At 46.6% G+C, this 26,578-nt stretch overlaps 2 protein-coding genes and 1 long non-coding RNA gene across 12 annotated transcripts in view; all 3 read left to right on the forward strand.

Annotated features, from left to right (window-relative positions):
- LOC114844599 (FYVE and coiled-coil domain-containing protein 1-like) overlaps positions 1-3,328 on the forward strand; it is a 13,267-nt gene extending 9,939 nt beyond the window's left edge. For 2 of the 4 annotated variants that reach the window (XM_029132082.2, XM_029132086.2), the window contains exons 13-18: positions 1-58; positions 216-345; positions 450-545; positions 802-1,012; positions 1,467-1,576; positions 1,652-3,328. The exon at positions 1-58 is cut by the window's left edge and continues 148 nt beyond it. In XM_029132082.2, coding sequence (XP_028987915.1) covers positions 1-58; positions 216-345; positions 450-545; positions 802-1,012; positions 1,467-1,576; positions 1,652-1,727 — 681 coding nt within the window. In that variant the 3' untranslated portion in view covers positions 1,728-3,328. The remainder of the gene's footprint in view (positions 59-215; positions 346-449; positions 546-801; positions 1,013-1,466; positions 1,577-1,651) is intronic. The other 2 variants (XM_029132083.2, XM_029132085.2) reach the window with 2 other exon arrangements.
- A 1,374-nt stretch (positions 3,329-4,702) lies between these two features.
- On the forward strand, positions 4,703-9,532 carry LOC114843995 (uncharacterized). Its single transcript, XR_003783665.3, has 4 exons — positions 4,703-5,736; positions 5,933-7,200; positions 7,595-7,704; positions 9,143-9,532. It is a non-coding gene; the product is annotated as an uncharacterized LOC114843995 (long non-coding RNA).
- Positions 9,533-9,746: 214 nt separating this feature from the next.
- adcyap1r1a (adenylate cyclase activating polypeptide 1a (pituitary) receptor type I) lies at positions 9,747-26,455 on the forward strand. 7 transcript variants are annotated; one of them, XM_029130974.3, is made up of 15 exons: positions 9,747-11,434; positions 13,486-13,654; positions 15,457-15,538; positions 16,751-16,861; positions 16,950-17,053; positions 17,122-17,219; positions 17,302-17,434; positions 18,496-18,649; positions 18,803-18,863; positions 19,181-19,250; positions 19,385-19,476; positions 20,114-20,194; positions 21,748-21,877; positions 22,644-22,685; positions 22,822-26,455. In XM_029130974.3, the coding sequence occupies exons 2-15, from the start codon at positions 13,616-13,618 to the stop codon at positions 23,044-23,046; spliced, it is 1,422 nt and encodes a 473-aa protein (XP_028986807.1). In that variant the 5' UTR covers positions 9,747-11,434; positions 13,486-13,615; the 3' UTR covers positions 23,047-26,455. The 7 variants fall into 7 exon arrangements, with proteins under 7 accessions (XP_028986807.1, XP_028986806.1, XP_028986809.1 ...); XM_029130973.3 differs by having other exon boundaries at positions 9,749-11,434; positions 20,111-20,194; XM_029130976.3 differs by having other exon boundaries at positions 9,753-11,434; positions 22,835-26,455.
- The last annotated feature ends 123 nt before the right edge of the window (positions 26,456-26,578 follow it).

The raw sequence follows: 26,578 nt of genomic DNA on the forward strand, positions 1-26,578 counted from the left end.
CCGGGGACTCCCTTCAGACTGCTGCTGCCGGCTGGGAGGGCTGTGACCAGCGCCTCAGGTAACAACAACACCATCTACACATGTTCATGAGTGACGCACCAGCTCACCTCTGGTGCAAAAACCCCTGGTTAATATTTTCTTATCTTACGATAAAAACACACCTCATAGTAAAAGCAGTAAAAATGCACTAGAGAAAAATATTGCTTGTTTTGAAGGAGCAGATGAAGGTGAAAAGCAGGATGATGGTGTTTTTGACATCATCACAGACGATGAAGTTAGTGGCGTCACTGACTCGTTCGTCACCGCCTGCTCTCCCGAACCCGAGCAGCAGGGGGCAGCACAGCTGTGAGTATCTCATGCTTTCACTGTTGCACTTGGTTCGGATCATTATAACGTGCTTCGCTTACAAGGAGCAGAGATGACGCTGACGATCTGCCGCTGTTCCTCAGGAACAGCAGTGCCAACGTCGCATCAGAAGAAACCGAGGACCTCGGGGCTTCTGTGCAAGACGCAGAGATTTGCCTGCTGAAGTCTGGAGATCTGACGTAGGTTTCGATGGAAGCAGCAGCTCTGTGTTCACGCATAGTCACAACGTGAAACTGTCAGGAAATGTTTACTATGAATCTTCAGGAGAAATCCTCACATGGGAAGTAAAAGTTCTGTACTGAACCACTTCCCTAAAAGAAAGATGTTGTTGGTCTCTGTTCCTACAGCAGCATCACATCAATCAAAAACACACTGAATCCTGTTCTGTAACTTTCCACTGTGAACTGTGAACTGTTGTGTGTCGTGGCGCTGCAGAGCCTCCGTTCCCTTCGCTGTGGACGACATCTCGAGGTTTGGGGACGGCTCCCGGGAGCTCTTCATCAAGTCCAGCTGTTACAGCACCATCCCCATCACCCTGAGCAGCCCCGGTCCCACCGTGGCCTGGACATTTACCTCTGAACCCAAGAGCATTGCCTTCAGCGTGGTCTACAGGGACGGTCCGGAGACGCCCATAGAGCAGGCCAAGGTGAAGCCTCTCAAACTAAACGGAACTACAGAGAAACAGAACCCACCGATCCTGATGACCTGCAGCTCTGCTCTAGAGAGAAGTTAGAAGTAGAAGTTAGTGCAGTTGTCATATGTCGTGCTCAGTATGTAAGTTGGAGTCCTGTTAGAAATGCATGTGGGAAATTTCACACCTCCTCCCGCAGCACCTGGCATCAGAGACAGAAGGTGACCTCGCCTTTAACACCACCTCCTGAGCTGTGCAGGGAAATGATAATAAGTCAGGACAAGGTCAAGAGATATCACCTGAGCAAAGGTGTGGTGGCGTCCTGCAGCCCCAACACACCACCTGACAGACCTCTACTCCTACTACCTGGAAATAGGCTTGACTTATCTCCACCACCCTCCGTCCACCACCTCATGCTATAGTCTCATGGTATAATTGACCCAGGCTTCCTTCCCTCCGCTCTGTGCAGGTTCTGATCCCGCTCACCCGCTGTAACGCCCACAAAGAGACGATTCACGGGGAACTGAAGGTCAGAAACCCCGGAGAGTACACGCTCATCTTCGACAACTCCTTCTCCAGGTCAGTCACGTTTTTCATGATGATTGATGAAACTAAACAGGAAGTGGAAAAGTCTTTGCGCTTCCTGTTTGCCAGGTTCATCTCAAAGAAAGTGCTGTATCATCTGAGTCTGGACAAGTGTGCGGCGCATGAAGGGCCTGAGATCGTCTGAACGCGACAGGACGACGCGCGCGCAGATGGTAAACTGACTTTCAGCTCATTCAGGGCACTAAAGCTCACCAACACGATTTCATATCAGGTTGCACAGACGCCTGACGTTCAGCAACCTCAGGGAAAGGTTGTGGCATTTAAACAGCACCTCTCATCTGCCGCTTGCTCCCGACGTGTGATATCAGATGAATTCTGATCGTAGGGAAGTAGAACTAAATAGAATGACGGAAAATTAGTTACACTAAACGTAAAAACACACCAGCTTTTATAAAAGCTAATGTGATTAAGTGAAGGCTGTTACAGATCTGAAGGTCATTGTTGCTTGTTACTGTTTGATGAATGAAGGTTTTTTTGCACATTTTATAGAATATTTACAATTGTGAAAATGGGAATAATCGGTTGTGTCTGACAAGTTAACCACTTGACTTATTAAGCCAGAAAAAATAAAAAAAAACATACAGTAGCTGTCGACATGAATAAAGAGAAAACAAAGCAGGTCCTGCCACTGTTTGGTCAAATGAATGACCGAAGACATCCTCCACCAGCTCAACCTGTTTGTCTACAGTAGGTTTTTGTTTTATCCACTTGTTTCTGTTCAGGGTCTTTTGGTTTGACCAACTCCAGCTCTGCTCATACAGTAGTTTTAAAAAAAAGACATGATCTGTTTGAGAGTGTTGTTATTTTCTTTACTGGCTGTGACTAAATCCTGACAGTCATTCTGTAGCATCTCATCTGGTTTACAGTAGGTTTTTTCATTCCTGGGAACACTTCCAGCTTATGAGCATCACTGTGTTAAACTGTAAAACCAGTCTTCACTAAATCACCACAGGGACTTGTGAATTAAATACTGTATGTGGTAAGAAACAAATAAGTTCTGTGAGACCTGCAGAACCAACACAATCTGACTCAGAGCAACAAACAGGACAAAGTGCTTTCTGTGCATGTAAACACTAAGTTGTGCACATTCCTCTCTGACCTAAGCCATGAAATGGGTTTAATCTATGGTTTTGTTTGGTTGTATTTTATTTTGTGCATCACTAGAACCATCACTCTTAACTTAACAAGAAGTGGTGATTTTACATTTAATTAACCCAGATGTGATCATTTATCATGAGAAATTTAGACAAGATGTTTTTGTAGATGGTGTTTTGCAGTGTTGTTATTTACTGTGTTTTGAATCCTTGGTCTAGTTTATTCAACAGACATTTTACAACCCATAATTTATCATAACTGACACAGGGAGGGCTATTAGACTATTAGAGGAAGATCAATAGGCTTTCTTACATATCTGAGAGGAACTGATGCTGTATTTGCCAAATATAAAGTTGAGTGTAAAATGTTGCCGCGTGACTTGTCTTTTCATGCACTTTGGAAGCGGCCATTTGTGCGTCTGTGTCCCATGAGCCTTTGTGCTCGTGGATGAAACGCTTTCTCTTCCTCTGTGTGTGGTGAGTGTGTGATTGTAGCGTCTCCTGGCCGTCTCTGACTTAACCTGTAAATGACTGTTGACAACGGATTACTGAAATGTCATTTATTTACTGAAGATGTTCTATAGGATGTGTTTAAGGTCATGGACAAATAAAAATCCGGTGTGGTAACGTCTCTTCTGTTCTTTGTAAATGACACTGATGGACGCAACACGAAGCCTCTTTGTGTGTGTGTGTGTGTGTGTGTGTGTGTGTGTGTGTGTGTGTGTGTGTGTGTGTGTGTGTGTGTGTGTGTGTGTGTGTGTGTGTGTGTGTGTGTCTGTCTGTCTGTCTGTCTGTCTGTCTGTCTGTCTGTCTGTCTGTCTGTCTGTCTGTCTGTCTGTCTGTCTGTCTGTCTGTCTGTCTGTCTGTTCTGTTCTGTTCTGTTCTGTTCTGTTCTGTTCTGTTCTGTTCTGTGTATTGTGTATGTATGTGTGTGTGTTCTGTGTATTGTGTATGTATGTGTGTGTGTTCTGTGTATTGTGCGCGTGCGTGTGTGGTCAGAGTATTGTTCGTGCAGGCTGCCTGTCTCAGATACTGCTCATGTCACATAGGCCATTCATTGTGTTTCTCAAGGTTAATGATCTCATTGTAAGTCAGGCCACATCCAGCTCTCCCTCTGCTCCTTTCCCTTTCCTCCTCTCTCTCTCTCTCTCGCTCCCTCTTCCTGCCACCTTCACCAAGTCCATGATTTGCGCTGTGGTTGCACACGCGTGCGCGCGTGCGTGCGTGCGGACGCTGCTTGAATTTTAATCATACACGTTGTCATCCAGAAGCAAAGTAAAATGCATCATGGCACGCTGAGCATGTGTGATGCAGCACATGCCTTAACGCTCCCGTCCCTCTCAGCTCTCATGTTTTCTACGTCTCACAGGGACGTGCGGCACCTTCTCCTCATGCAACTTCTGTCAACCTTCCACTTCCTTTTCCATCGCGAAACGAGGGGGCGCTGATTGTTTGTGCCTCCAGCTCGTCTCCCAGCGTCCCGCTGTGCAAACAAAGGATGTGAGATATTTTGAAATCTATTTCCGCGAAGAGAGAGAGGGAGAATGAAAGAGCGTCAGCTGTTATCGGCCACGTGCCACGAATCGTTTGTCTAAAGTGTTCTTGTGTGAAGCGATGTGCTCGTCACAGTTTAACCCTGACGGTGGTGGACACAATGAACTGTGCAGCCACAGAAAAAGACACAACCGACAACTCTCAAACTGCAGCAACCCCATAGTAGACAAATGAACATTCACCCATGAAGTTAGTTCATTTGGCTGAGGTGCAGTAAACTGAAGCAGCTCATGGTTGGAGAGCTCTCATCCTCTAGTTGAGCTTTCCCCTCAGACACTCCACCATAATCTGCATCTGCGTGACATTGTGTTATCATGAATAGAGACGGGTCAGAGCGAGTTGGCTGTGTGTGTGTGTGTGTGTGTGTGTGTGTGTGTGTGTGTGTGTGTGTGTGTGTTCGGCTTCATTCTACTGGCGCCCGTCAAACATACCTTTACCCAAATAATGTGACCTCCGCAGCATCACAGCGTCTGGGAATTTAACTTCGGTTTCTACATCTTCTTTTTAAGTGGTTTCTGCTGGTGAGCGTCTCGGTGATCTCATGTCCCGCCCCCTATTAAAGCATCATTACTGCAGCCTGCATGCACACATAACTGTATTTCTTTGCCACAGGTCATCCTGATGTTGTCGTCTGTGTCTGGATGAACGATTGAGCCGGGAGTTGCTCTTTTTGCCCTGCAGCATCTCACGCAGCCTCGTCAGACTTGTTTTGATGAATGCGTCAGGGTTGCAGATATAGATCTGTCTGGGTGATCGTCAGCCGAAATAGACACATGAGAGAGAATCAGGAGACAGTAAATATGTGTCTTCATGTGCAGTATTTATAGGAGTGTGTACTGAAGTATGTGTAGTTAATGTATTTCTTTTTTTCATCAATCACATTGATCCTCCCACTAATTCTCATCCCATAGAAATGTCAATCAGCGAGAGGGGAGGGGGAGTTCTTCACTACAGCGTTTCCTCTATCTGGAGGAAGGTAATGAAAGGGTAGCTTGATGGCCACTGTTTCCATGGCAACTACTTTAGAGCAACCTCTGCCCACAACATCTCAAAAGATCAGATGGTGTTTTTAAAATAACACAAGACGTGGCGGTGTTTAAAGCTGGAGGGGGAAGTCTTCCACCGAAGCAGCCAAATGTGTGGGGAGTCGTTGCGTCCAGAACCGGGTTCTGTGTGTGGGGAGGCTTTAATAGGAGCACATGACTGCAATGAGTCATCACAGCGTAAGTCCAGGTAAACTTAGCACAAATAAGCAGCTTGTGGTTCAGCTCTGCTGGACAGGACGACTCAGAAGAGCCACAAACAGACTCAGAGGGTGGAACGAGGGTCCGACGCCATCTGAACCAGAACCTGCAGCTCAGCCAGCTACTGAGCACAGGGGCCTGGAGAGCTGCAGCTGCAGCCAGCGTGTCCGGGCCGCTCATGGAATCCTGCAGCTTCCCCTCGGTTCCGCTGTCTGAGGAGTCGTCCTCCATGCTCTTAACAGTGAGGCTAAAATTCCTGAAAATATTAATGAAGTCAGAGATAAAAATCAGAGGGAATAGAATTACAAAGGCCTTTCTCCCGTGCTCATTTGTAATATTGTGATTTCCCTCTGATCACAGACTGGGACGCGCTTTCATGTCTGTTCCCACTCCTCCTCACGTCTCATTTGCTGTCTTGTGTTTGACTCCACTTGCAGGAGGCAGTGAAACTGGGGCCGACTTCCTGTCGCTGAGCGGAGGGGCTCCACTGCACGCGGCGGCGCCGCGGGCTCCTCGCGGTCCCGTTTGCCAGCGTGCGTTTCCATGGAGATGCAGCCTGTTCACGCGCCCCTGCAGCTCGTGTCATTGACTTCAATTAGTGCAGGAGGCCGTCTTGTCTAAGTACATACTTACGCAGACAGCAGGCCTTAAAGGACCGGGGAGAATTGGCAGAGGAGATCTGAGAGCGTGGGATGCGTCGGGGAGAGGGGCTTCATTCTGCCACAGAACAAATGCATGTGAACGTAAACAGCCTCCTCATAGAGTAGTTCTTGTCGCCCCCTTGTGCCTTTGCAACTTTTACCTATTGAAGTTTCAGATGAGCTTCATCGCGTTTCAGGCTTCTGTTTCAGGTCGACTCCAGTTTCCTACTGGCAAAGTGGCAAAGTGGGGAGATGTGCCCTGAAGTGATTCAACCTTGATTATCCCGACTCATTACAGGAACACTCCCCGGCTGCACCTGTAATTACCGTGAACAGGTGCATCACTCAGCCACATCCACAGAGTTGGTGGTTTAATTCAGAGATGCTGCCGGGACATTAACCCGGCTAATCACATGTTCAGCCGCGGCGTGGAGCGCTGTGGACCTCTGGGTGCGGAGCAGCACACCTTCACCTTTTGGTCTGAAGGGAGCGTTCACACAGAGGACTGAAAACGGCGTGATCACCGGGAGGATGTGCTTCATTATAAGGATTAACGAGAGTGAATGGCGCATTCTGTGGAAATTCTGTGGAAAAATTCTATTCAGTTCATTTATATACAACGAAGTGAGGTTCCTACCGAGCCGCTGAGCAGCACCAGAAGGCACCTCCAACAGAACCAGGCTGAAGGTGTATAGCTGCAATACTTCCTTAACATTTAGCTTGTAGCAATACGTTTATTTAAACATACAGGACTGTAAATTCTCCGTGCACAGCATCATGTGACGCTTCATGAGAGCCAGTAAGAATCTGTCTGCTCTCGCTTTGTTCCTCACACAGTTTGCGAACACTGTGGCATCTTTTCATTTCTTGTGCATCTGCGTCAGAGTTCTGTGTTTTTTCATGTTTCATCGGAGAACAGAATAGGGCGAGAGCTCGCCTGTGATCTTTTATTCATCTATTCGTCCTCCTCTCCTCACTCCTCGCCTCCGCACCAGGGAGCTCAGCATCTGACAGGCCTCACCGAAAACCACCAGCTGGAGTGACAACGAGAGGAGGAGGAGACGGTAGGAAGGAGAAAGAGAGGAAGTGTGTGTGTGTGTGTGTGTGTGTGTGTGTGTGTGTGTGTGTGTGTGTGTGTGTGTGTGTGTGTGTGTGTGTGTGTGTGTGTGTGTGTGTGTGTGTGTCTGTGTCTGTGTGTGTGTGTGCGTGCGTGTGCGTGCGTGTGCGCGTGTGTGTGTGTGAGATATGGACAGGAGGGCGGTCGGGGCCACAATGTGCTGACAGCAGCCCGGCCCTGTGAGTGGAGCAGATGGTCAGGACAGAACCGGCTGCATCTCCCGATCAGAACCTCACGACCCAAAAGTCACAGGCTTTGAATAAAACCACCATTCTCCCGTTTCAACACTTACAGTAATCTTTAAAAGCATCCTGATCACATGTATAGACTTATGTTTACAGCCTCCACCCATGTTGTCCCTCATTGTCTGGAAACATCTGGACGACACATCATCTGAAAACAGCTGAACGGCGTCTGAACTTCACACCGAGCAGCAAAGTCGCAGCCAAAGGTGAGCGTGGGTTCTTATTTACGCTGTTTACGTGAGCAGTGCAGCTTATGGCTGTTGAGCTGTGAAGTGTGCAGGTAAAATATGATATACACCGTGTGATGGGGTTCAACAGACTGAGACCCATGGACCAGATCCCCCTGCTGGACCGACCCTGAGGTCCGGACGCTGCAGTCTGAGCTGAGCCGCAGGACGGCTCCTCTCACGCTTTCAGTCCAACAGAGGTCCTCACACCTCCTTGGTCCTATTGGTGCAGATGGGAGGGGTCCAGCATCCGTCGGGCTCAGACTGGGTCAGTGTCACAGAACCAAGCGGCACCAGTGGGAGCGGCACCGCTTCCTTCAGGTTCTGCCACTGAAATGCCGGATCAACGCCTCAGACGTTTCAAAGTGCTCACAAACACACAGCGGCGCAGCGAGCTCCGCGTTGCCATGGCGATCTGATGAGGAGGAGATATGATTGAAGGGCTGAGGCCTGATTGCCGCAGCGCGCCGCTCAGACACGTTCCCGACTTCCACGTTGTTATTATTTCTGGCTGCCGCTCCGTCGGACGCCTTCACCTTCAGAACAGCTGAAAGTACAGCTGCTCCCGGGGGACGCGCTCCATCAGATAGTGGTGAATCTCATTTTTAATCCACTGATGTTTAAACCCGTTTGGCTGCGAGGCGACGGCCGCACGTGACCCGCCAAACTCGGCTCTGTCTCCTTTTTACTTTTCCTGCCCGATCGAACCCGGACCCACCGGAACCACCGGCATCTCAAGGCGTCTCACACTGTGACCCACAAATACTGTGTATTTAAAGCACTTCAGACTCTTGTGGTCTCCATGACAACAGGGACGTTTTGTTCCATCATTTCTCCGATGCTGTGGGAGCCATTCACACCAAATGACTCGATCATGCACTTCAGGCTGCGCGTCGTCGTTGCTTCCTGACTTCACCACAGAGCAGAACACTAAATGTCCACGCGGGACCTGAAGGGGCCGTCTGGTGATGGTTCCCAGAGTTGTTCTTCAAGTGCCTCCGACTGTGGCCTCAGGTGATTCATGGGCTCTCAGCCGTCACAACGGGCCGAACGGCCGCCGGAGCAGAGCCTGGAGGTTCTGCCTCCACTTGTGTCATAACTGGTTGTGCAGCGGGACGACAGTGATCGCTGTGTCGCGCGTCGACCATTAATCACAGAGCTGCTGCATTGTGATCAATGCGGTAGATCTCAGCTCACGCACGACGGCGACGCGGAGGTTGAGAGCTGGTTTGTCTTTATGTGAAAGTCGTGCAGCAACGGTGGAAATTCCTGAACATAGTAACTAACACACAGCCAATTAAACACACTCCCCCCCCCCCCCCCCCCCTCACTGAGACTTCTGATGTGCCATTTGTCCCTTTCACACGTCGTTCACGCCGGAACATTTCATCGGGATGCTTTTCTTTTTCTCTGACAGGCTGCAATTACATCAGCACGCTCCGAGAAGCTGCCGTGTGCCGAGCATTAAAGGCCGCCGAGCTTCGGAACAACAAAATGGAGGCCGTCTCAGACTGACACCTCCGGAGACAACGGCGCTGGTGTTAAAACGAAGGGACCCAGCGCGGCTCCAACCAGTTGGGTGCCAGGGACGCGTCTGCTTGGAAGCATGAATGAATGAGAATGAACAAGAAAACTCAGGAAGCTCCACCCAATGAGACCGTTTAAACGCAGGGACGACGGGGGCTCATAACAGAGGAGCCGTGTGCTCGTCTCACCACCTGCCACTGAGAAACGTTAGCTTCTGCCGCCTGCTCAGAGACTGGTCAGCGTTGAAAAGTCCTGCAAAACTTCGCTGACGCCAAATACAGGCAAGTATTCATGAATACATTATTATCTACTGATGCATCATCCTGTCAATAGGGCCTCTTGGCAAGTCTGCTCCGAAGAGAGTTTATTTAAATGTCAATCAAGCAAATCAATGGTATTGAATTTGTCCACATACATTAAAGGTATCCATAATATGCAGACGTGTGTGTGTGTGTGTGTGTGTGTGTGTGTGTGTGTGTGTGTGTGTGTGTGTGTGTGTGTGTGTGTCCCTGACAGACTTTATTACATTCATGAATTCTGTGATCTGCCACCGGTGTCACTGAGTCCTTGAACCAACAATTCTGTGTTGATTATTCTGCCATCACTAAAAATTTGAGATATTTCAGCAAATTCCAACTCAACCAGTAATTACTTCTCCCTCCTCGCTTCCTCTCGCCTGTTGCCGTGCGGCGCTGCATCTGCCGCGCTGCTCGGTCCAAAGTTCATTAAGGACGACGAAGCCACTGGAAGACGCGGCCGAGCGTTTGCCATGGAAACGCGGCTCGAATCCATCTCACCTGCTGTTTTGCTGCAGAAAAACCTTTGGAGAGAGCGTAACGACAGAGACATTTGGAATTTCTGTCAATGGAAGTGTTTTGCTGATGCCCTTGAGGCAGGTCCAGTACGTGTTAAAACGCTGTGGGAACAGCAGAAAACATGCGTCACTGCCCATCAGCCAATCCGGACTGGTCCATTTCTCTGCCTCCACTTTTAATACATTTGATGGGTCTCGTGGCTCCGAGGCACTTTGTGTGGCCTTTCCTGTTTCCTGTTTCGTTCTCTGAGAAAATCCACGCCGTGGCAGGATTGAACAATATTCCACTCTGTATTGATTCATGGCCGACCCATCAAAGGGCGTCAGCCTGGTGATCAGTCACTTTAATGTCCTGGTTCAAGACACTGTGTCTTTTACTGCATCAGAAAAATATCTAGAGATTTCAGAGAGTGGGTCCACATGTAAAGAAATAGGGCTTAGCAACAAATAACACACGAAGCAATCCACCTTATTATTACTGGATCAGTTTGTGATGAACGCTGACCCCTGGACACTGAGAACAATCTTTTCATGTTCAGCCTCCTGCTTCCTGCTTCTCTTTTTACCTTTTAGCCTCTTTGTTTCATCTCTTTACGTTCATTCATTCTCTCTGTAATCCCACACACACAAGATCACAGCCATCTGTAAATGTAATTAATTCCCATGTATTGAAAGTGAAAGGTTTTCTGGTTAGTGGATGCGAGGTTTGACCTCGGCAGGTTTTGCTTTCAGGTCACTGATGCCCTGAAGCGTGTGCTCGGTCGCTGTCCGTGGTGCTGAAAGGAAACAGGCTCTCCGACCACTGTTCGGACCTCCTCCGTGGGAACACGCTTGCTGTTTGTTTGATACATCCGCATTCAGCTCTGGGTTTCTGTTGGAAACATGCAATAAGTCCAGAATATTAAAAACGTGAGTCACACCGGCACCGTCAGTCTGCTCAGTGCCTCACAAATTGCACCCAGCGGGGAACCGGGGCTTTTGGGGCGTCTGGGAGGCGCAGGCGCAAACGTCATAGTCCTATAATAGTTTTTGGATTGAAGTCCCACGCGCACGAGGGCACAGGATGATTTTCTCTTTCCCGTTAGCGACGCCGTGTTACTATTCTTGAAGTTCAGCCTCTGTGTGCAGACTGAACCGCTGTCTGTCGCTGTCGCGTTTACGTTGGACAAGGCGTAAATCGCGGAGGAACTGACACCACCCTCCGCCTCCCCCTCCGCACCTTGTCGCGGTGCCGCAGCGGCAGCAGCAGCAGCAGCAGCAGCAGCCCCGTTTCCAGGACGCCTTGTGAGTGAGTTCTTCAGCCAAACGCGGGGATGCGTCGCCACCGACGGCTTCGTGGACACCTGCGCCCCTGAACATCGCGCATCGGTAAGTTGCCGTGGATTGCCGTCCACGCGCCTCCACGCGCTGCGGCTGATCGGCCGAGGCGTCTTCTTAGAAACTCGCGCATTCCTTCCACGACGGAGGCGCTGGATGTGGAGTGGGAGCGCGAGGCGGCCGCGTCGGCTGCAGACGCTTTTCCATGTGCATCGCGAAGGTCACGCGTGTGCATCGATGCCTCGAACGGGCGACTGCGGGAATAAACGGGAGCGGTACATTTTACGCGTGATGCGGCGTGAGGATAATTAATCCCTCGCGCTCCGATCGTAATCATCGATATTTGCGTGTCTTCAGATCATCTGTGGACATCTTGCATCAACAGTAAGTAGATGCCGAGCCGCCGTCGTGACAGCGTCACGGTCCGTGAGGCTCCATACGTGTGGAAAAGCTGCGTTATTGCGGCGTTTACCGGCGTCGAGGGGCTCGGATTTGGGTTCATTAGACGCGTTCTGTGGTCTTACGGGGCTCGTTTTAAACTGTGAATAAATAATTAATACACAACGGTGTTGCCAGGAATTCAGCAGCCACGAGGAGGCGGCTGATGCTGAGGCATAAAGATGGGGCACCGTCAAACATGTGGGTCCTCCTGCGTAAAGACGCCGGAGCTGAAGTGAGTCACACGTGTGGGACACGCAGGGACCCGCGTGTTTATCCCGTCTGCTGTGGACTGCATCAGTGCATCATCGATGCACAGTCATATGGATTTGCTCTGAAACCTGGGGGTTCTAACTTTATTGGCCGCCCCCAGCGCCACGGGTCCAGAGGGGTTCTGGTTTAAGGAGACAAAGAGAAATGGAGTTCATTGATTTCATGTGTCTGAATCTGTGATGTTCTGCTTGAATGTTTGAGTCCAGCTCCTTTATATGTCCTGGTTTTGCCTCTGAGCACAGTCTGTCCTTTTACTTGATGAAGCATCCGAGAGATGCTTTAGAGGTAATTGGATTCAGTACTAGAGGGAAAGGGACACAGCAGAATATGTCTGTGTGCATGATGCAGCTCGGTGAGGGGACGTGTGTGTGTGTGTGCGTGTGTGTGTGTGTGTGTGTGTGTGTGTGTGTGTGTGTGTGTGTGTGTGCGTGTGTGTGTGTGTGTGTGTGTGTGTGTGTGTGTGTGTGTGTGTGTGTGTGTGTGTGTGTGTGTGAGTGACTCTGTGTGTGTTTGTAACTGTGTGTGTGTGTGTGTGTGTGTGCGCGTGTGTGTGTGTGTGTGTGTGTGTGTGTGTGTGTGTGTGTGTGTGTGTGTGTGAGTGACTCTGTGTGTGTTTGTAACTGTGTGTGTGTGTGTGTGTGTGTGTGTGTGTGTGTGTGTGTGTGTGTGTGTGTGTGTGTGTGTGTGAGTGACTCTGTGTGTGTTTGTAACTGTGTGTGTGTGTGTGTTTGTGTGACTGCGTGTGTGACTGTTTGTGTGTCTGGTTCTGGCCGCTGCGCTTTGTGTTCGTAGTGAATCACAGTTTTCGGGAAGCTGAGCTGATGAGTAAGACATGAAAGGCGGTCGGTTGAGGAGGTTTTCACTGTCAGACCCCAGACACACAACATTACTCTCATTTTGTTTCATAAATCCAACATCGGTTGCAGGTTTCTGCTTTGATTCACACTTTAGGAGACGTGTGGTAATGAATCGCTGGCTTCATTTGCTGGACTGTGGGTCGTAGCGACGCCTCGGCTTTTATGACTTTTCAGCTGCATTGTGTCTTTTATAATGAACCCAGCTTTTACTGACGTTTGCTTTGTCGCACAAACAGTTGTTCCACATGCGGAGACTCGTTTAATGATCCAGTCAGTGGTTTGGTCTTGATGCAGAGCATTGTTTACAACAAATACACTTTTCATTGGCATTTTAAACATTTAGCAGGCGAAATGTTTGCAGAAACACTTTACAGACGTATTTCCAGCGACGTGCGTGGGACATGAGCGTCAAACAGCTTTAATCTGCATCTTGTTTGTGTTTGTGGCCTCGCACTCGAAGCTCGCTGACGCCGTGGCCTCGCGTCGGGGCTCAGGGTGTTTTCTCACGCGCTCCTTTCCTCCTGTGTCTTACAGTTCAGAGCCGTTGATGCTGAAGAAGCGTGACGACGCCGACAAGAGCAGTTTCGCTGCGTCGCTGTGAACACAAACACACACACACTCTCACACACACACACACGCAGATACTGTGACGCCCTCAGAGACGATGACCTACCTGCTGACTGCCATCGTTCTGCTGCCTTTGGTGAGTCGTCTGTGTGTTGATGTGTGGGTCTGTGCGGGGGCTTCAGTTTGTTTATCAATGACCTTCTCCATCAGTTCAAACGCAGAACAAGGATGGAGCTGCTTGTGTGATTCACTTATTGGTGAAATCAAAACGAGAATGGAAGAGCTGTGCAGCGCGTGTGGGAGGAGCTACACAGATGCATCACACACAGACCTGATGCTTTCATAATGGTCACTGATGAAGTCACATTGGCGGTTAATGACGACCTTTGACCTTCCAGCGTCCATCACCGTCTCTGACCTTTGCGTGTGTGACGCTGACCTTTGGCGGCCGTGATGCACTGGTTCTGTGTCCGATGGGGCCGCGCCAGTGGTCTGCGGCGTCGAATGGGACGTTTATTATCTGCGCTGCTGGAGCTGCAGAATGGCCCCGGGAGGGAAACGTGCAGCCTCATGGACTGTTTATCTAGACAGACATCTGTTTGAGAGGAGGCAGAGCGTTACACGCAGCCTGAGGACCCGCCGTTTGTTGGCTGCTTTATGTGCAGGGACACAGTCACGGCCGCGTCCGGAGCCAAGCGCGAGCTCAGAGTAATGGGGTTCACCTTTAAACGGACCAGCGTCGCTCCAGCCACAGTCTGAGGCTAGCGATGAAACCTGGCTGCAGCCGCGTCCTGTGGCTTTCAGGCAGTGACGCGTCCAACCTGCCTCCAGCTCCCTACGGACTGAGTGAACAACAGCTTCCACGCTGCCTCCACGCAGACCTGCCTGTCTTCATGCAAAGCAGATTCAGACATCTGCATCCAATTATTCCTCCGCTGCGCGAGGCCTCGTCTACAGTGTCTCTTAGATGGTTACCTGCTGCCTAGCAACGTGGATGCTGGCTGCGGGTGCAAACAAACAGCTCTCTAACAATACGGTGTCGGGTTCGATGCATGCGATCGCACAACAGTGACGAGCGGCGAATCAATGATGTTTGTTTCAGGATGAGGCGGATACAGTTTGTGTTTTGTCTGGATTGTGTAATTGCATCAGATAACGCTAATGAAGTTTTCCCATAATCCATGCGTTATGCAAATTATGTGGATGTGGAGCTCAGCAGAGAGAGGCCACACACTCCCCACCTCATCTTATCTCATCTTGGCAGTGAGTCTGCATCAGAGGCCTGGGAGTGATGAGTCAGCCGTGGCTCCGAGGGCCGGGACACCTATCATTTCACCGTGACAGCGAGCGAGCTGCGTGCGAGGAAGCAACGGAGCGGCTTCGAGGGCGAGCGAGAGTTATGAGGCGGATGACAGATATGAAGCAACTCCAGCACCTCTGAGTAAACCGCTTCCCTCATCAGACAGCGGCTCCTCGCTTCCTCCCACGTCTTCCTTTATTGGCTTGTCAATGGATGAAGACATGCTAAATTTAAAGGCAATTCAATCCAATTGCTCAGGGTCTTGATTTGATCTTTTAAGAGAAGAAGCAGAGAATAGGAAATATTTGATTTAGACATTAAAAGTTTTACCTCCATATCCAGAAAACACCCACCTCCGACCTGCAAACACTGATCCAGTAGCGATGCTGAGCCAGACGGAGCATTTATGTCTGACTCGTCTCTGCATCAGCCCAGTTCGTTTTGCTGATCACATCTGCTTGTGCACGCGTTTGTCATCTGTCTTACCTGTTGCTAACCCAACTCACTCATGAGCAAACCTCCTCAGATGATGCAAACACCAGCAGCGTCGCCCCAAAAGGGCCCAACGGCTTGTGTTTTGTGTTTGTGTGTCGGGTGCTGCACCAGTCGGTCAGTGTGTGTTTGTGTCTCTGCTTCAGGCGGCCTCAGAGCACTGCGTCATCAAACAGGAACGTGAGAAATGCATGGAGAGGATCATGGAGCACAATGACCTTGAGTTAGGTAAGTGTGGCTGCGCGTGCATGCGTTCTGTTCTGCTCCGGAAACACGGACCTGCTGCTCGAAGTCAAGCATCTGCTACAAGTCAAAGCAGAGGCTTGTTTTTATACTGGACAATGTGACATCTTTCATTTCATGCGATCGTTCCTGAAAAGGTCAGGGACACGTGACGATGGGAGATGAATCCCTGCACCACCGGCCGCTCACTCACTGAACTGAGCTGCCTTCACATTTCTCTCGCCTCATTTTCCACACACACAGGAATGCGACCGGCGCGGAAGCAATTATTTTGCTGGCGGAGGATTGTGATCTTCGTTAGCGAACGCCACAGCCTGCGTTTCCTTCCTGCACCGTGACTCGCAGCTCCGTCGGCAGCTGAGGGCGAAACAAACATAGAAGATTAGGAGCGGACGGTTTAGGGAGGAGTTCAACTCATTGTTCATCCTGAAGGTCAAGTCCTGCAGTCGTTCCACGGTTCGCATGCGATCGCTTCAGCGCCGGTTTAGAAACACTTAATCTGAGCTGGAGTAAAGATGTTGCTTCAGAAAAAAGACTGGATTTGTTTTTTCAGGCATATTATGGTTTTCTTTGCTGGGCACTGTTTTTATTGGTTTTTAGATGCATTTTGAGCCGGTTTTGACCTGCCTCGACCCTTTAACTCACACCGTCTGCTCCCGCCCCTCGGAAGGAACTATCTAGTGTTTCTGCTGACAGCTAATCATTGGAGAGGAAGCAAAAGTGCCAGGTTTGCGGAAATTCGACCGGGGCCTAAAGAAAATCAAAGAAACAGATCGGAGGAAAATGTGCTCTGTTTGAGCCCGTTTGGACGAACGATGCTCGCGTTGAGTCTGATCGAGGTTCACTTCTATATTTAAACAAATAAACCCAAATGTCCTGATGGACCAACTCTGGCCTGAGATCAGTCTGCAGCCCTCGTGAATCTGCACCCGCTGATGCAGCGCTCGCTGTATTTAGCCGCTTTCCCTGTAGCTCGGCGCGGCTCATTTGGCTCCTATTTGCCCTTTAAAAGGTAATTGGCTTGGTGTCCGGCTCACCAGACAGAACCAAAACAGATTAGGGAGCCGAGCAGAAAGGAGGAAGGTCCGTGCACGCGGCCGCGCTCAGACACAGTCCACTCAGCGGCGCCGCTGCGTGCGGGAGCTCAGAGCTGCGCTTTAAACACTGCATTGTGCTGACGGAGAGCCTGACTCCCAGGATGCCCCTGGATGTGGGACAACCTGACCTGCTGGCAGGCGGCGAGCGTGGGCGACGTCGTGGTGGTCAACTGCCCGGAGGTCTTCCATGACATCACTGAGCCCGTGGACAGTGAGTGGAACCGGGCCGTCGAACTTCAGAATGGCTCTGAGCTTCATGCAGCCGCGTCCACATGTATGTGTGTCTGCTTTACTCTCAGAGATGGTGCAGGTGAGTCGTAACTGCACAGAAGACGGATGGTCGGACCTTTTCCCTCATTATGCAGATGTCTGCTTCTTCTTCTACGACAACACCTCCAACCCAGTATGTGTATTTCACACTCTAAGCTTCCTTCTACGTTAATGCTCCGTTAACAGTGTGTTTCCCATTAGGGCATGTACTACGCGTCAGTGAAGGCCCTGTACACGGTCGGCTACAGCACATCCCTGGTGTCTCTGACTACAGCCATGGTCATTCTCTGCAGATTCAGGTATATGTAGTATGTGTATAGCTGCTGTTTACGGCTCTAATAAACAGTATGAGGATGTTTTATTTTTGCCTTCTGGCTTCAGGAAGCTCCACTGCACCAGGAACTTCATCCACATGAATCTGTTTGTGTCCTTCATGCTGAGAGCCATCTCTGTGTTCATCAAGGACGGCGTTCTGTACGCGCAGGAGGACAGCGACCACTGCTCCGTGCACATGGTCAGTGTTCAATCGCACCGCGACGCGCGAAGCCGTTCCTCAAGAGGGGAGACAAAGACACGACGCTGGACTGGGCATTAATGAAGGGGTCGTTTTAATTCGCACCGCTAATTGTTTCCTTCATTTAAATCTGAAGCACATAATTGGAAAACGAGGCCTCTATTATTCTAAATGATCCACAATCACACAGTAATTGTGGGCAGGTTCTAAGTAAGCACTCAGCAGTACTGGCAGCAGAAATATGTTCCACATTATGGTTGGATCCCTGTAAAGAGCAGCGTGAAAGGGTTCTGCTGACAATCCAGTCTGTTCTGTTTGAGATACAAATGGAGGCTTTGCCCATGTGAAGCATGAGACGCGTCGCTGTTTCAAAAGCACCTTTGGATGAACTTCAGTCACATGCAAATTCAACAAAAGGCGAACATGCTATTAGACCAGAAGGTACGGCCTCATTAGAATTGCAGAGCGAGCTCCTGGCCTTTGTCTGGTGACAACACGTTGCTGAGTTTTGTTAAGCAGGCCTGATAAATAAACCTAATTAGCTGCGCTAATGGCTTCAGCGAGGCCGAGCCTCCGCTGGAGCTCCATTAGCGCGTCGCTGGCTGCTTCTCCCCTTGTTTTAGACGTCCACTTGTTCCACTGCTGTCATCACAGTGCTCTGGGGTCAACACGCGGCGCTCCGGGACCCGCATCAGTGTCATAATAGGACGACCCCCTCGCACTCTGCTCATTTACATGATATAGAATCACAGCCCTGCTGAAACGTTGGCGTGAACATGGGCCATTACAGCTGCTTGTGAAATCGGAGGCGCAGTTTGCAACGAGGACAATGAATGGTAATAGGGTCCGAGGTGAAAGTGAAACGCTGTGATTTGCATTCCTGGTTTCTTGGTTACTGCCGTTAAACAGGCCTCCGCTTGCTGTGAGTAATAACAGAATCCAGCAGAGCTTTCTCCCCCACGATGACGAGCTTCACACAACCAGGCAATAAATGGAATCAAGATGGAGGTGAAGACGGCCGCGTTGCACTAATGCCTCTCCACCCGTGTGCTGGTGTGTAGGTGGCCTGCAAAGCCGTGATGGTGTTCTTCCACTACTGCGTCATGTCCAACTATTTCTGGCTCTTCATCGAAGGCCTGTATCTCTTCACGCTACTGGTGGAGACCTTCTTCCCCGAGAGGCGATACTTTTACTGGTACACCATAGTGGGATGGGGTGAGTGCACTGAACGCCTGCATGGCCGCTGTGGCGGAAGTGACGGAGCCAATAAGTCAATTCACCTTTTATTGTGAGGAGTTGTGGTTTGGATTTTTGTTTTAGGGTTCTTTTGTGCTGACAGAGACTGTTTCCTCTTTATTGTTTTCACAGGAACTCCCACCATTTGTGTGACGGTCTGGGCAGTTCTGAGGCTGCATTTTCATGACACTGGGTACGTCCCAGTACAATACAGAACATTTAATGGTTGCACTTCTCACATCTGAGTTGTTGTTTTTGTGTGTTTTTGTTCAGGTTTGTTTTATCATATAAATATGATATTTACATGTTTATTTTTATTATTTTAAAGCATGTAACAGAATTCATTCAGTGTCCTCTACACAACATTTCTTTTATTGTGACATTGTTTACTTTCCACATTCACATCTTGAACCTCCACACCTGGGTAGACTGAAACTATCTGAGTTTCTAACAAGCTAAGAATGAGATTTGTAGTCAATGATGGAACACTGAACACTGTTCTCCTTCTAGATGCTGGGATACAAATGAGAACACTGCCCTCTGGTGGGTAATTAAAGGACCAGTTGTGGCCTCCATAATGGTACGACGGCATGTTCATTCAAGTCAAATTCCCTTTTACAAATTATCACCCGTTATCGTTTGCTTTAACAAAATTTGATTCATGTAGAGTTTCTAGATTTTACAAAATCATTTGTCATCAATCGTTTTTCTCAGATCAATTTCGTCCTCTTCATTGGAATCATCATTATCCTGGTCCAGAAGCTGCAGTCCCCAGACATAGGAGGCAACGAATCTAGCATTTACCTGTAAGTTACACTAATCACATCTATAAACATATCTTCAAGTGTGTCTGTGTGCGTGCGTGTGTTTGTCAGTAAAAGTAACATTGCTAATGTCTCTGTTAATTTTAAAGTGATGATGATGATGATAAAAAGCATCAGCCAGGACGATGATGTCTGGACTTTCTTTTCAGTGAAAAGTGTCTCTTAATTCTTGCTCCCAGCTTAAAACACAAACCATTTGAAGAGAAGCTGTGCCAGTTTTGTGTGATAGTTAAATCTAATATGTCCTCCTAGACACTTCAGAACATCATTATTTGTGAAACCTGTTGGCAGAAAGCTCTAGCCTCATTGTGGGTTTGTACTGTAGCCAGACATCACCCGCTCTGCTCCCACAGGAGCGTGTCTTTGGAGGCCCTGATGATGAGATGATGTCATTCTCATCCTCTGCTTAGACCTGTGCGTGTGTGTGTGTGTGTGTGTGTGTGTGTGTGTGTGTGTGTGTGTGTGTGTGTGTGTGTGTGTGTGTGTGTGTGTGTGTGTGTGTGTGTGTGTGTGTGCAGGTGTGTAGGTGTGTGAGTGTGTGAGAGTGAGATTGCGCGTCCGTGTCCCTAAAGACATTGTCTTTGTTGTATTGTTATGTTGTCTTTGTGCTGTGTAGCAGCTGTGCACAGAAATGCTTCAGTGAGCCCACGCAGGCTGTTCAGCATTCGTGCAGGATGTCAGAGTTATCCACAATCACACTGTAAGTGTGTGTTACTGTGTACCTGTTATTATGACATTACGTGGACATGCTTACGTTTGACACTGTGCCATCATTGTGAGGACATTTTGGCAGGTCCTCATAACTTCAGAGGGCGTTTTGAGGGTTAAGCCACTCAGTATGTTAGGATCAGGCATTCGGTGGTGATGGGTAACGTTAGGGTGGGAAGCAACTGTAGGGAATGCCCCACGTCCATGAATGTCCTCACGCACCCTTTGTGTTGTTGTGTTCTTGTCCTTGTCAGGTGTGTGTGTGTGTGTGTGTGTGTGTGTGTGTGTGTGTGTGTGTGTGTGTGTGTGTGTGTGTGTGTGTGTGTGTGTGTGTGTGTGTGTGTTAAAAACCCCTAGATGGCTGAAACAGGCACTTACAGTAACATTGAAATGATTTTAAAAATATTCTTCAACCTTGGATTTAAATCAAATCTGGAACTTCACACAAAAATAATAAAATTCAAAAGATGGTCAAAATTTATCTCAAAATCTCTACATGTCGACTATGGCTTACAAAATGGATGCACACAAACACACACAGACACACACAGTGTTATGGGTAATAAATAAATTTGTTTTTAGTGGTAATGGTCAGAACATCATCCCGCAGTCAAACCAGCCCTCTGAAAACACTGTGCCCATTTTGCTTGTTGTAGATTGTATCTGTTGTGTTCTGTTATGTTGTGTTCAGACTGTGTGACTACAACAGTACATCAGCATTTTTATTTTCGCCTCATCTCATTTTAAATCACGAAGGATTAGGACACATCAGCAAATCCCATTAAAAGATTAAAATATACAAAGTGCAACAGATGGTTGAGGAGAAGTGACAGACTGAGCTGTGAGGCCATTTGTTGAACAGAAATTCATACCTTTGTTATAATGATGAACGCTGTTTATAGATTTTTATTCAGTATCATTACTCAGAGAGTATTTTTTACTTCAGAGTATCTCACATTAACTCACCTAAAATACAAGTTGTGTTAAAACTTGTCACCTATAGGGCAATACTATGTTTTTGTGTGTATTTGGCAAACAGTGCAGCTCGACGACTCAGGAGAATTATTCAAATTAAGCTTCAGATTCACAGACAATAATTGTTAATAGAATATTTTCACTGTTGACTTTTCATGGGATTTGAGTTTAGTAAAATATTATGTTATTATAATATTTAATATTTAAGTATAATATTAAATATAAAACTACATTTTTATTTTTATTTATTTATTTTATTTGTCCTGATTATTACAAAAGACTAAAGAATTTTAATTTAGATCTCACTAAAAATAAATCTGAACTCAGGTCTGAATGTGTCAGGTCATTGCATCAGTGGCTCCTTTCTTACATCACATCTAGATGTCCAGCAGCAGTGAAGCATGTCCACAACAATATGAATCTGGTTTTGCTGCAACATGTTTTAGTCCTCTTCAACTTTCTGAAATGAAATGTTTGTATGTGTGTGTGTGTGTGTGTGTGTGTGTGTGTGTGTGTGTGTGTGTGTGTGTGTGTGTGTGTGTGTGTGTGTGTGTGTGTGTGTGTGTTTAGGCGTCTGGCTCGCTCCACCCTCCTGCTCATACCTCTGTTTGGCATTCACTACACTGTGTTCGCCTTCTCACCTGAAGACGTCAGCAAGAGGGAGAGACTGGTTTTTGAACTGGGACTGGGATCCTTCCAGGTGAGCTGCTACAGCCCATTAAACATCCGCTTTCCATCAAGTATTAATACCAGCAGATGAACTACGGGGACTAGTGAGTGAGTGAGTGAGTGAGTGAGTGAGTGAGTGAGTGAGTGAGTGAGTGAGTGAGTGAGTGAGTGAGTGAGTGAGTGAGTGAGTGAGTTGTTTGTGGCTGGTTCGTACACTTTCATGTTGGACAAGTAATTTTTAAAGTAATTTTAAAGACAGATACAATAATTCTAGAATCAAAGAACAAATCAATGTTAAAGCATTTTGCATGGAGCCTTTATTGAGTCAACTGTAAGTGATGTAAAGCTTTTTGGGGTTGAATAGATAAAACCAAATCATTACAGTAGTTTAGGTTATTTAAATATTTACTATTTTATTTCTGTCATTTGAATATAATAAAATATAAATCATTTATAATTTCTCTGACATCATAGTTGCTTATACAATATATATCCTATCCATGTTCTGTAGCCTTCAATATCTGCTATTTGGGATTTCTATAAACACACTGGAGTCAGACAGAAAAGCACAAGTAAACCTTTAGATGCTTTGCTTTTACCGGTGACGTGCACTTTCTTCGTGACAGGGTATAATTTCCTGGCTCTGACTGCTACTTTTCACACAGTCAACGTTTCTCTGCCTGTCAAAGCTGTTTGCGTTGTATAGTCCGTCTTACAGCAGCCGCGATCAGACTGTTGATTTCTTTCCCACCTCAGACTGTTTTCTCTTATTCGCGGTGCTTCGTTGTGCTCTTTAGGGCTTCGTGGTGGCCGTCCTCTACTGTTTCCTCAACGGAGAGGTAGGACTTTGCCACAGTTACAATCAGACACATTAATGCATCTGAATAAATCACATCTTTGTAAATCTGTGTTTGTTTAACAAAAAGCAACACAAGGCTGGTGCAGCTTGAGGTACATTAAAATGACCTTGTGAAGTTTCTTCCTGAAGGTGCAGTCGGAGATCAAGAGGAAATGGCGCAGCTGGACAGTGAACCGGTACTTTGCTGTGGACCTGAAGCAGCAGAGACACCCTTCGCTGGCGAGCAGCGGGGTGAACGGCGGGACGCAGCTGTCGATCCTCAGCAAGAGCAGCTCCCAGATACGCATGTCCAGCCCGCTGGCGGAGAACGCCAACATCAGCCTCCCCACCTGAGCGTCTGACTGGTCAGAGTCCCCTTCAAGGTGCCGTTCATAAGCCAGACCAACCAGAGCAGACCAAAGTGACCCCTGAGACCTCTTCTATTCATTACGGTGCGTTACTGGCTTTAACTCCTATTATTTGAATACACAGTGAAAGTAGATTTCTTTTTATATTTCAGTATTCTCAGATATTCTCATTAGATTGATATCCTTTGTGATTAATGAATGCAAAATGCCTCAAAATCAAATTTTATGCTAAATTAAAACTCATAATTTGTTTAATGTACACAACTGTATTTTGGTGCAAAAGAAACGCTCCTAGCTGTGAAAATTCACTAAATGTCAAATCTAGGGGTCATTTTTGGCTGTTGGTGTAAATTAAATATGCTTCAAAGTGCCATACAGGTTGTTTGACTGGATCGGATCTGATCTAAGTCCAAAGTTAAATATCAACCAAACCTCTGCCTTGCTTGTACAAATGCTGTATATGTCATCTTACATTTGAAGATTTTTTTACAACCAGCCGTAAGTACAAAGTATGTCAAAAAATATTTACTTAAAAACGTTGAACTTTGTGAATAGTTTTAGTGTCTATAACCAGATGTTTCCTTTTTCTTTTACATAATGCAGTATTGTAATGACCTTTTCAAACAAAAGGAACTGGAGCCCAGATCTGTAGACTTCATCACAAGAACCAAAAGATCCTTCCCACTCTCAACTATTTATTTATATTAAAAATGTGAGCATGGTGCCAAAACAAATGGGTGACAGAAAGCAACGTGTCCTAAGTTGGAACTCAAAAGGTGAATTAGTTAGAAAATAAATGTTTTTTTAAATTTTGACTCAAAAAACACACTGGACTCCCTGAGCTGAATTATCCCAAACTAGTGCAGAGCTCTTCAGTAGTTGCCTCCAGGTAGATTTTTTTTCACAGATCCATCATATATATTTTTACAGGCAGTGAACAGAAAACAATCATGTGCCATTGATTTGGATGCTTTTACCCAAAGCTCCACATAGTGCCATAGGTTTATATGTGCAGTGTTAGATTGTTGGCTGTGAATCGAAGCCTCAACACGCTCTTAAAGACAGCGGGACTCTTTGTCTCGTTCTCTTTTCACATGAGCTTTAACTTGGTGTCAAATTAAAGAGCTCTTGATTTTATAAGGTGTAATAGCAACCATCTACATTCAAAGTGCCTAGTTGTCACAAATAGTCATTTTTATTTACAGGTAAGCGATCACATAACACAAAGATGAAGAATGTACAGAGTGATGTCTTTTACTGTCAGTGACTTTTCAAATTATGCGTTTTATTGTGTATGTCTACAAGAAAAACAGAAAAAATGCTTATTTATCACTCTAATAGTTATTTTTCTCTTTCAAATACCATGTGTGAAGAGTCCAGCTGAGCTTTTTTCAGTCGAGTGGGGACTTGAGTAACAGCGCTAGGTAATTAGTTTTTCGAGCTTTCTGAATATCACTCTAATCTATTAGAGGTGATTGTGAGACTTGAGTGCAAACACAATACACACGACGTCACTATGTGCTGTAACATTCAACACAAAATGCTTTATTGTGACAGCTCTTGACAATCTGAGGGTTTTGTGCCATTTTCTTAAAAAAAAACTGTCCTGGTAGAAAATCATTTCCGGAGACAATTCACATGTGAAATGACTGCTTTAGGAGGATTTTTCCATCATGTGCAAAACTTTATTTTTCGTACTTTCATCTGGATGGATTCAAAATGTGTGAATCTTATAAAAATAAGGATGTATATTTTCCATAAACCTTGTATAAGTAAAATCAGCCAATGTACAGTATACATGCTTTTCTGTATAATAGCTGTATGACTGATGTGGAAAGTCGTTACTCTGATTGATTTTCTTGGCCAATGTGCCATAAACGGTGACACACATGTGTTGACCCATGTCTGGTTAATTTAAAAGAAAAAACAACAACTAATGCTAATTGCAAATAAAAATGTAGAAGGTTTAAAGCGAGTTAAAAAATTGTTGTAACCTGTGAAAAGTAAGATAGTGTACATATAACTGCTGACGTGACTCACAGGTTCCAGAAGATGGTTTTATTTTGCTTGGAAGCCTCCGAAAGGTGAAACAACTACTACAGATAAAACACAAAGTGTGTGCGAGGGTGAAATCAAAACCACTCTGCTGCTTCGTACGTGTTCTATCACCAGCCGTCACTCTGAGTCGGAACCGGCTCAGATGGAAACGACCATGTGTCAAAGCTGTTACTGTCTGTGAGGGGGAAAAACAAATGGAAAACGCGTAGTTGACCAAATGTTTGCTTTAGAATCTGCCACCAGATGGCAGCAAAGCGTTTCAGTTCGGTTTGGTAGAAAGGTTCGGCGTGTGTTTGAGGAACTGATGTAATTTGTAATCACGTGTATTTTATGACTTTGTTTTCTGGATCTATGAAGCCACTCTACTGCAATTTGTGAAAATCATCAGGGCTGAAAAAAAAAGTTTTTGCTTTGTTTTTTATGATACACTGTCAACTACAGTTTATTCTGAGATAAGATAAATGTTAAACTAGTTTGCCTCACTACAACATCAAGCAAACTCAACACACCTCTCTTTAAAAAATACTTTACCATCATAAAGTGATCGCAAAGCAAATCTTTTGATGTATTAATCGAAAGCAATAATTAGATACTTTTGGAAATGTTTACCATTTGCTGTGATGAGAGAGGACCAAGTCAATGCCACATTCTTTTGTGTGTTTCCTTGAGAGGAACCAACCTGAAACTGCTCCCAATGACCAGTTAGCATAAGCTAAAGTATCATAAATCTACAACCAGCCCCGTTCTGACTCCTTTCAACCTTCACTTCTTGTCTGAGCATTAATGTTGCAAATGTTTTTACCAAACTGTCAACTTATTGTTTTGAATGAAGCTTTTGTCCTTGTGGCATATTTCTGTGCTCAGAAGCCTTTTTCTTTGGCATCGGTGCCCGTTGAGGTGGTTTCAGTGTGTGAGTGTGGTTTTCTGTGTTGCCTATAAATTATTGAATGTACAGTTGTTGCTCTGCAGCTCTTAAATGTCGCCTGCTATCGATTTGCAAATGTACAAATGATGTCTTTTTTTGATCGTATACACTATGTATATTTTGGCACATAGGTGGAACCCATGACTAAAATCTGTAATGTTGGTGTTTTTGTAGTTATTTTTGCTGTTAGAGTGTGTGTGAAAAGTGGAGAGTGTGTATTCAGTATGTATGTGTAAATGCATACGTGGCAATTTACTGTAAGTAACTTAAATGTTGAAAAGAAGATCAAAAAACCTTCATCTGACCTTTGTTCTATCTGCAGCAGTGTCGTGTGCTACATGCATTCTTGTGTCCAACATTTATGTCCCAGGTTGTGCAACGCAAACTGACTGCAAAATAAATATCTACTGTGATACGTCCCATTTGTCCCGGTTGTCATTGATTTTACTCCGCTGCCTCGCTGATGAATGTGATTGTCTTTTATGACTGAACTTACTGGTACAAATTGCAGAACATTGCTTTTACATCTACAGTATTTCAACA

Source organism: Betta splendens, chromosome 17 (assembly GCF_900634795.4).
Source record: "Betta splendens chromosome 17, fBetSpl5.4, whole genome shotgun sequence".
In the NCBI taxonomy this organism is placed as follows: domain Eukaryota; kingdom Metazoa; phylum Chordata; class Actinopteri; order Anabantiformes; family Osphronemidae; genus Betta; species Betta splendens.

Coding starts and splice junctions, on each gene's coding strand:
- adcyap1r1a (XM_029130973.3), top strand. CDS start 13,616: ATGACCTACCTGCTGACTGCCATCGTTCTGCTGCCTTTG. Junction 17,054..17,121: donor ACGACAACACCTCCAACCCA/GTATGTGTATTT, acceptor GTTTCCCATTAG/GGCATGTACTACGCGTCAGT. Junction 19,477..20,110: donor AACGAATCTAGCATTTACCT/GTAAGTTACACT, acceptor TGTGCTGTGTAG/CAGCTGTGCACAGAAATGCT.